General features: G+C 38.4%; 1 protein-coding gene across 1 annotated transcript; it reads left to right on the forward strand.

Moving 5' to 3' along the window:
- Window positions 1-6,138: 6,138 nt before the first annotated feature.
- On the forward strand, window positions 6,139-8,431 carry LOC135212757 (triosephosphate isomerase-like). The gene is made up of 4 exons (XM_064246506.1): window positions 6,139-6,484; window positions 6,890-6,981; window positions 7,382-7,543; window positions 7,745-8,431. The coding sequence occupies exons 1-4, from the start codon at window positions 6,370-6,372 to the stop codon at window positions 8,180-8,182; spliced, it is 807 nt and encodes a 268-aa protein (XP_064102576.1). The 5' UTR covers window positions 6,139-6,369; the 3' UTR covers window positions 8,183-8,431.
- Window positions 8,432-10,079: the final 1,648 nt, after the last annotated feature.

Below are 10,079 nucleotides of genomic sequence, written 5' to 3' on the forward strand. Positions count from 1 at the left end.
ATCCGGTGGTCCGAGGTTCGAAATCACGGCGCGGCCAACGCGGAATCAGAGAAATTTATTTCTGGTGGTAGAAATTCATTTCTCGATATAGTGTGGTTCGGATCCCACAATAAGCTGTAGGTCCCGTTGCTAGGTGACCAATTGGTTCCTAGCCACGTAAAAATATCTAATCCTTCGGGCCAGCCCTAGGAGAGCTGTTAATCAGTTCAGTGGTTTGGTAAAACTAAGATATACTTAACTTAACTTTTTGGCATTAAGCCAAGCACTGGGGCAACTAAGGCCATTCAGCGCTGAAACGGAAATTGACAGTTGAAGGTTTGAAGGTGTTACAGGAAGAAAACCTGAAAGCAGTTGCACTATGAAACAATTGTCAGGAAAGGGTGGACAATAAGATGGAAGAGAATATGAAGGGAGGTACAGTAAAAGGAATGAACGTATTTGCAGCTAGGGGACTATGAACTCGTGATCGCAACTGTCAAAACCAGCACGAAAATCAATGCCAGCCTTATAGAATACAAGCCCCAAATTTGGTGATTAAAAGAAGTGCCAGGTATCTGCGAAAGACAAATTGTAACCTTGGAACAGATGACCCACACACAGTACAGGCATTCATGCATTTTGCCAAAAAGACGATCACATGTCGGGAACATATTCAAGTAGCATTTCTAGGACTTGGACACGTAAATAATGAACTCATTCCCACTTTTTAGGTTTTTTTTTTTATTTTAAGTATTTTGCTCTAGAAATCTATATATGATAGTCAAGTACGTATTCACACGGGTACTTTACAGTTTAAAACAACTGACATGAGATAAATGACCTGAACAGCTGGACACCCACTTTTAAAAAGTCACGCAGTTCATTACACTAAGTACGAACTTATTTTCTTTTATTGTTAATTTAATTTTTTTTTTGCTTAACTCTCGCAAGATTCTAATAATGTTAAATGAAATTTAGTCCAAGAATATGCACGCAGAAATAAATATCAGTGATTGTGATAAAAAAACTATTGCTAACCTAACTGTTTATTTATGAATCAGTAGTTAACTTCGTTTACTTCACCCAAATCAAATTGGGAAATGAAGAGCATAGAAGAGGAGGAGAAAACAGTAAAAGACAATTATAAAATAATGAGAAGAAACTTATTTTGAAAACGTACAAGGCCCCGTCCGTGTGGAGGGCTGGATAAAACCAAACAAGTAAATAAAGACTGCAGAATGTGGTGTTGGTAAAATATGGATGAAATTATTATAATAAGATATGTACACCATATGAAGATGTGAAATATAATTATCATTCGGTCATAAGCTCATCTATTTCCATTTTATGCAGAAACCAGGACAGGCTCCTTTCACCAAGTTTGAAAGCTGAAGTATCACGCCATAATTATGTAGTTCCCAATCGGTGTACGAAATCGAACTAATTCTACGATACAGCTCTTTTATATAAACGACAGCTACTCAAAAAATACATATCTTAATCACACTTGATGAACTAATAAACTAGTACAAAGATGAAACCACAGCCGCAGAAAAAAACAAAAAACTACATAAATACACAAAATAAAAGCACCTTAGTTGGTCTAGCTTCTACCAGGACTTGCTGTCTCGGCCTCCTTTTGTATTACCCACATTTTAAAGGTATGGGCACCGTAAGGGATATCGCCATGTTTAGGATACTGACACTAATGCATAATGTAAGAATGCACTACCTATGCACAGCGTTCAAGCTACAATAGTCGTCAACGTAATGTACGTTAGGAGTCTCACTACATTTCAAAATACGCTGTAAAACCACGCACCTAATTTATTATTAATAGTCCGAACGTGGTTATAATGATTATAATAATAATGAGTCTGGAAATCAGGACTTAATGCTTTTCAGCCTAGTTTCTGATTGTGCAAAGTGAGGGATTCCGTCCTACCTACGGGGGGGAAGTCGTCCTTTTTGAGAATTGAGCACTTACTTCTTTTAACTTTATAGTAGTACCACACTCACTAAACCGACAGCACTGCCACCTACTACTTATACCACCTGAATTACCAGCCTGACTTTGGTCTCCTTTTCCTCGACTTCTTTACAACGGTTCCCCATCAAGTTGGGATACTTGAATCTAGTTATTTTTGACGTAACGGCTTTTCAGTTTTGTTGCTTTCCTTTGACTTTTGGGGCAATTCTATTACACTTTAAATTTCAGTCTTAAGGTCATATTTGTAAAAGAAAAACAATACTTGTAGGTTTGTTACATTTTATTGGAAAAAACGGCAAAATTCCCAGTAGGCTAATCACTTGACGGGGTTTCTGAGTTCCCTCGGATGTGACTGTAACTGGGGCTTCCCGCGAAGCCGGTCTTTTGGTAGCAAAACTGAGGACGTATAAGTGTTCGCTATCTTGCCTCTGGACGTCGGCATTTTTATCTATGTCACAAACGCAATGCAAGATAGATTAGTACGTAAAGTGCGTTTAACCTTAGCAAATATACGTACTGTATATTTATTAATATTCTAGGGGGCGAAGTTTTAAGAATATTCAGAATTAAGAATAGGCTACGCCTATGGCAAGTAGGTTATCTTGTCAAAGCTATATCTGTTTATAAAACATACTTTAGTATTTAGTCAGTTACTTTGCAGGCTAACTGCCTAAAGGAGCCGTCCTCTACGGAACTGGCTACACCTCGACGCCAATGAAAGCAGCAAAAGGTCCATTTCGTAAAATAATTTTTTTCGATTCAAGCATCACGTTTCCCGTAGACATATGGCGGTAGCACGGCAACCTATCAGCCGTATTCCTAGCCTTTTCGTAAAGCTGGATATTGTTCTGCTAACTTGTTAGGGAAAACTTCATTCCAAGAAAACGTTCGGCAACATGGCGCCATTTTCTGGAGACAGTCTTATAGTTGCCATGCGTTCCAATAATTTGCATTGCTGTTGTTGGGGAAGGTTGTTGGATGACCTTCCTGCTGTGTTATACCAGAGCAGAACAAAAGAGTAACGTTGATCTTTGGCTGAACGGTGGCTAACGTTGCTTCATTCAACGTCTGTTATACTACTGATGATAATATTAGTGGAAATTATAAGTCTAGTGTGGACCACACTAGTCTTATAATGGTTAGCATTCTGGAGAGCCAGGCAGAGCGTCCATAGGGGGGGATGGGGGCGGGGGGCCTACTAGGGCCTTTGAATGCCCTTCAACGGTATTATAAACAATAAACTTCAATTTTGCACCTGTGATGCCGAAACATCAGCTTAGTGCAAACAAATTTATCACAAGATAACCTGCACCTTTCTTGCTTATGTATCAATTACCTAAAAGCCCATTCAGCTTTTGAAATACTGTATTCGTATCAGCGTCTAAGCTTCTCTTCGTCTATACGAAACGATTCATTCCACTGATCTTCGTCATTTTCTGAAAAGCACATTTTTCTCTCCGGCGTTATGAATCATATCAGACGGAATTCAATCGTGTGAAATGCAAAGGAAGTGGCTTTAGTACGAGTACAAACACAATGGAACAGGACGTGCGCACAGAGTCGTGTTAATCCATTTTTTCATAATTCTTAACATCCCTATTTTTTTATTTCTTACTTTTCCGTTTGCTTCGTTAAAAAGAAGTACGCGGAGCTGTAATAAGCCTTAGAAAAATGAACAGAATCATATGCAAAAAGCTCCCTTTTCTTTCTATGAGCGTGGTCCAAACCAGCCGAAAAAAAACGTTACGTATCACCAAGCAGTTCCCTCAATACTGACTTCAGAGATTCAGCAAAGCTTCACCAATATAGCAGCTCTTTCTGGGAGTGGATTCCCTCGCATGATACCTTCATGTATCTTTTTAAAAAATGCACATAGTCGTTACTTTGCTTATTTTGTTTGTGATTTACATTCTTAGCTAAGAGCTCAATGATCAAATGCCAAACTGTTATATTAGGGAATTAAAATAGCAATCGAGAGCTGGCCTGAGTTCATCTGGTGTCGACCTACATATTCACTTGAAATACATTATGTCAATACACAACTGGGTGTAATGAACAACTTAATAAACAGTAGTACATTATCCTCGTTAGTAAAGCTCTAAACAACTTTCAGTTGTCAAAGGACCTCACATTCAACGACAGAGCCCGGGTGTAAAAGCACGCCGAATAAAATAATAAATAAAAAATCTTAAAACTTCGCCTCACATGAGAATATTAAGGCAAAGGAAACGGGAAGTTCTCCGGCACCGCTTCCTGTTTACCAAGAGACGCCGGGCTGAAGAAGAGAGCGAACTGTAGCGGAGTTTTCCCGGGGAGTTTGCAAGAAAAGTTTTTATAGTAACACATCCTACTACTTAGCAGGATTTTGCCAGGCTTGTGATGGCACGGGCTCTTGCTCTGCGGCATACCCGTAACAGTGACACCTTTGGCTGTAAAAATGCTTCGGGTATCGAGAAAGGCACCGAAAAAGTATGAGGAAAATAAATAGGACAAATGTCTACTCTAGGACGATATACACAATTTCTAATAATCGACATTTATCCAGACCCAAAAGCAAGCCATAGATGTTGTTCATTTTACCCAGTTTTTATACGAATATTGTGCATAATACGAGTGTTTGTGTTAGTTGCTAAGCCGCTGCACTTTCCAATCTACATTCTAATAATTAGTGACAAGAAAGGTTTTCTAAGCAATTCAATCAAATCTCCGGTTTCCTTTTAAAGTATGACAATGACCTCTGATCATTCTCCAGGGATGCTCTCTCTGACTTTTATTCACAAGCGTCGCTGTTGATTCTTAATCATAAATTTGATTATGGCGAGATGCCAAATTTGAACGCGGAATACCGATAGCAAACAATGAGGGCCTACGCACCGCGATCTCTGTATGCCGCATAGCTTTCCAGAATCATGAGTTAAACATCCAAAGACATTCAAGGCTGGTTTAATCTATAAATAAATAAATAAATAAATAAAGGTTCAGTCAAACGAACACACTAGTTTCCGTGAAGGCTTTCTGATCGTTCCTGCACGAATTCATAGTCTTGACGACTTCTCGCGCAAGATGTCGGGTCATGGTTTAAAAATACTTATGGCATAATGATTCTCTCTCTCTCTCAACGAAAATTGTTAGATTATGAAGAGACCCGAAATATCTGTTGAAGCTAAATTATTATAACCAGATGGCCAAAGAATATAATTAGTTATAAAGATGCATACATGTTTCTCTGGTTCGTTATTTCTGTATCATATTCGCTGTCATGCAAGGAACCTCGACCAAGTCCTCCTTAAGAAAAGATCCGCAACAGATGCAGCCAACTCTCTTTCAATATTCAGGACACGAAATCATTATCGAAGACTTGTATGTCATATCAGGAGTAATATCTATCTATCTATCTATCTATCTATCTATCTATCTATCTATATGTATATATATATATTTTGCTTAATTATTTTATAATTTTTTATTACCTTTAGTTTACCCTTTTGATAAGTTTATTTGCTTTACAACCTTAACTTTTCATTTAACTACCGCTTTTCTTACTTTAATTAATTGACATGCACGCACACAAATATATGTATATATTAAAGTTGGAAACGGGGTAAGAAAATGAAAAACTAAGGCAGCAAATAAACTTAATCAGGCAAATTAAAGGTAATAAAAATGATGCTAAAATAATTAAGCAAAAAAAATCTGATGAAACCGTTTGAAAGAAGTCAAATTACGCTTCGGAAAAAAAGTAAATGGCGACAAATAATGACGGTAAAATGGACTGCTAATAAGAATAGCGTGAGGCCTCAAAATTGTTTGGAATGACAGTCAACGCAAAAGAACGCCATGTTGTATAACTGGCAGTTCATAAATAACAGCAACAGTATGAACACCACTGGTAACAAAAATAATAACAAAAAATGCTATGCTTGGAAGGATACTTCACAAGTTCTAAAGATGAACCATTTATCACTATACACAACCGCAAAAGTTAGAACAACAGTGTTATAAAGTAAACTATCTATTATATTATTCTAATGTCATATTAAGAAACATGTCCAGCATAGCATTCCGCTATTCCGGTTGCTTCACGTATCATACGTTAGTCACGCTGACATCTCATGGGGAGTTTTCGTGCGGTTTCCGCCCACGAGTCGAGAAGTATAAAAAGGTTTGCCCAGAGCACCAGACACCACATTCACCGACGAAGCAAGAGACGGTCGATGCCTGTTACAGAGATTTATCTTTCTTCTCATTCAGATTCCTCGTAGTACCCGGATTGAGTGAGATCTGGAATTTTGGACTTTATCGCACAACATACACTCGCTTTTAACAGCCACGACTGCATCTAGAGCTCGAAGAAATCCAAGACACAAGTCCTGAACAAGAATCTCCGAAACTTCGTTACCATGTCGAACAGCAGAAAGTTTTTCGTCATCGGAAACTGGAAAATGAACGTGACCAAAGCCAAGATTGACTCCATTGTGAAGACTATGTCCAATGCATCAATGGATCCTAACACAGGTACGTCTCTCTCTCCCTCTCTCTACCTGTCCCTTGAACTTAAGGCAGTGGTTCTATATAAAAATATCAGTTCTTGATTCTTTTTGGTTAATGGTAAAGAAGCTTGTCCAGTTCCTCACTGAGGGCTAAATCTTCAGATACATAATGGATAACTTGTCTGTCATTTTGATCTTTTGGGAAACACAACCGAAACTTGTTTTAATTAACTTAAAATGAGAAGAAAAGTAACAATTATGATCAAACTATTTTAATATGTTGTTACAACACCATTTACTCACTCTCTATATTTCAATCCTTGAACGGAAATAAGCAATTACTTTTCATTTTATGTACATTTCGACGGTATGTATTAATTTAAATAGTAACGGCATAATTTTTTTTTTTTTTTTTTTTTTTTTTTGACAGAGGCTGTCGTCGGCTGCCCTTCCTGCTACCTGACTTATGCCCGCCAGGAGCTGCCTTCCGAGATCAGTGTGGCTGCCCAAAATTGCTACAAGGTAAGGATCTCCCAATCAACATTTGCCATAATGACTCTACTCGCCATTCTCTAAAGAAAAACCAATAATGAAACTTTAGACCGAGAATCTTTAACAAGAAAATATGACGATTGTTAACTACAAAAAAAAAAACCCACGTGTTATCTTACTGACGTTTTTTAAAAATACCGTAAATTTCCGACCTAAATTATTACTGTCCCTCAATCACTTCAAATTACTACCAGGTGGGAGAAATGTGTTTTCAATAAGGCCTCTTTGTTTGTGTAAACCGGTAAATTTGAATAAAAACGAAAACTTCAAATATATTAGGATGATTTATAGCTTCAAAACGCATTACTGGCTGTCAAGATCCTCTGAATGTCCTGTAAATCTATGGACACTTATCTCTGTTCTGTCACAGGTTTCCCGCGGAAACTTCAGCGGAGAAATATCTCCGGAGATGATTCAGGAGTGCGGGGGTGACTGGGTCATCATCGGGCACCCAGAAAGGAGGACCATTTTTGGGGAAACCGACGACTTCATCCAGGAGAAGATGGCTCATGCTCAGCAGACTGGCATCAAAGTGAGTATCTCCGATGGGAAATGATTCGCTTTCTTATAAAACAGGTTTACTTTTAGTATTTTAATTGGAAAGTACTCAAATATGAAGAGGGCATCCTTTTGATGAACTGCCATCATATCTTCCCTGACAACAATAATTCAGGATGACGGCCAAGCCCTGATATTATAATTCCTAAAGCCCAATCTTCTTCATCGCCCTCAGGTGATCGCTTGTGTTTGCGAGACACAAGAGGATCGTGAGCAGAACCTGACGGAGGAGGTGCTGCAGTCCCAGATGGCGTCTTTGGCCTCTGCCATCACCGACTGGTCTCGAGTAGTGTTGGCCTTCGAAGCCCTTTGGGCCAGTAACACGGGAGTGCTGGCCACGCCCGCTCAAGTTCAGGAGGTTCTGGCCATGATGAGGAGGTGGCTCAGGGAGAACGTCAGTGACAAAGTGGCCAACAGCACCCGAATCCTGTACGCAGGGTCTGTGTCGTCCTCCAACTGCCAACACCTGGCCTTGTTGCCAGATCTCGACGGGTTCCTGGTGGGCAGCGCTGCCCTCAAGTGCGATATCGTTGACATCATCAACTCCAGAAGATCTCATGTGTCCCAGATCATCGATTCCTCTACCTCTCAGATGTCCACTATGACGCTTTGAAATCTTATCAACATTTATCTACCACAAGATGCGCTCACCTCTCGTCAAGGCAGCTTTTGCAGAGGTTGGCCTTATTCATCTGCCCTGTTATTAGTAATTTCGTTAAGTGCATATTACTGCAATTAGTATATGTCATGTTAAATGATTAATATTTTTTGTCACATTTCTATTTTTATAAGATGTTTATCCAACTTTCCGTGAAAGTTTGTATCTGTCTACTTGTACTTTAATAAACATAAAAGTATTTAACAGTTTTTTCCTTCTACCACGAACGGCCAGCTTTGCATTCGATAAAAATATATCAAACAGTTACATTACATAACACTAGATTCCTGGAGATCTGAGTGTTCAGTTGACTATAGAACCCTATCATTATTTTTCAAGGTCTGTTGCACTCTTGATCATAGACCAAATTATAACTTTAGAGATCACCAATGTAAAAACAGCATGATACCAATATCTTTATGCATCTTTCAATAACTGCAGTCCAGCTACAAAGTGAATTTTACCATTTTTACCAATTCTCTGTATAAGTTTTGGTGTCTTTCACATTATGTTTAGATTTGCTTAAACACCACATAATATGCATTCTTTACACTAAGAAATTCAGGTTTATACAGGCATGAATATTAACTTTGTCAACTACCTTCATCCCCTATTGCCCCTGTATCATTAAAGACCAACATAATCGCTCCTTAAAAGAGAGAATGATATAGGAACTGGAATGACGGATTCTGAAAACTGACGGTAGCAGGAGAAATCTTAAACAGAGAGAGTGAGACTGCAGTCACTCAACTCCAGAGTAAAGGTGGAGATGCAGGCAGAAGACTGGTCAGTATGGAAGGTCCTCAAAAGAGGAGTGTGGTGGGTTCCCTTCTACTAAGTTTGGCAATGGACGACGACAATAGCAGTAAAAAGTCACTGCAATCACCTTGCAGGGAGATGAAGTCTTCGGTCGTTTATTAGACCAAGTAGCGAGAATCCACTTTTCTAACGAAGGAAATTGAAGAAGAACCGAACATCGAGACAAGGTCTCGACCTTGCTTAGAGAGATGTTCCAATACTGAAGGGCCAAAGGAAGGTACTGTCAGGATCGGAATCCTGAAATATAATATCGCAATAAAGTATTTAATAATTTAATCAATTCAGAATAATTTACGCACAAAAAAATGGCTATTCAAGACAACGTCTGGAGAAATATCCTACTGAAAGAAATGACGAAAGACTTCTATTACGAACAATAGCAAAATTGACGACAACATCTCGATACTTCTCTCCTGCGACCCACTTCTAAAACAAATATCTAGAAGGCTCTGATGATAACTTACTCGCTTTCGGAACTTACTGTATGCAGATGAAACTATTTTGATTATTGTGAATCGGCATGAAGACAAGAGGGCTCCCTACAAATGACTTTTGTTAGGAGAAAAATCTGCAGATTAAACTTGACGAAAGATGCCATGGCATGTGTCCTAGAGCTATGGAACTTTAAACATGGAATGGACACGCGCGAAACCGCGAGAGAGAGAGCTTCAGTATCACGAAGCCTACTTCGCCATATTGGAGTGTAATCTCTTAATTTTCCGTGACAATATCTTGTCAACTACATTTGTTGCATTATGTTAAAGTAAATTTAGTAGTACACATTATTCAATCTAGTAATTTCTGTTTACATGATGATGCATTTAAAATAGACTAGAATGATTAGTATTAATAAGACTGACATTAATAAGTGATCTGTAAAAATAAATTTATATCAACAAGTGTATTTCTTTTTGTAAAAATGAAGACTGACATTGATAAATGATCGGCAAAAATAAATTGATATCAACTAGTGTGTTTCTTTTTGTAATAATGACTGATATAAGTAAGCAATAAGCAAACATAATTACAATTC

The sequence above is a fragment of the Macrobrachium nipponense genome, chromosome 41 (assembly GCF_015104395.2).
Source record: "Macrobrachium nipponense isolate FS-2020 chromosome 41, ASM1510439v2, whole genome shotgun sequence".
Lineage (NCBI taxonomy): Eukaryota > Metazoa > Arthropoda > Malacostraca > Decapoda > Palaemonidae > Macrobrachium > Macrobrachium nipponense.

Bases quoted from the DNA above. Each gene is read 5' to 3' on its own strand.
- LOC135212757 (XM_064246506.1), top strand. From the start codon at position 6,370: ATGTCGAACAGCAGAAAGTTTTTCGTCATCGGAAACTGGAAAATGAAC. The intron at 6,982-7,381 runs GTAAGGATCTCC...GTTCTGTCACAG, and splicing joins CTGCCCAAAATTGCTACAAG to GTTTCCCGCGGAAACTTCAG. The intron at 7,544-7,744 runs GTGAGTATCTCC...CATCGCCCTCAG, and splicing joins CTCAGCAGACTGGCATCAAA to GTGATCGCTTGTGTTTGCGA.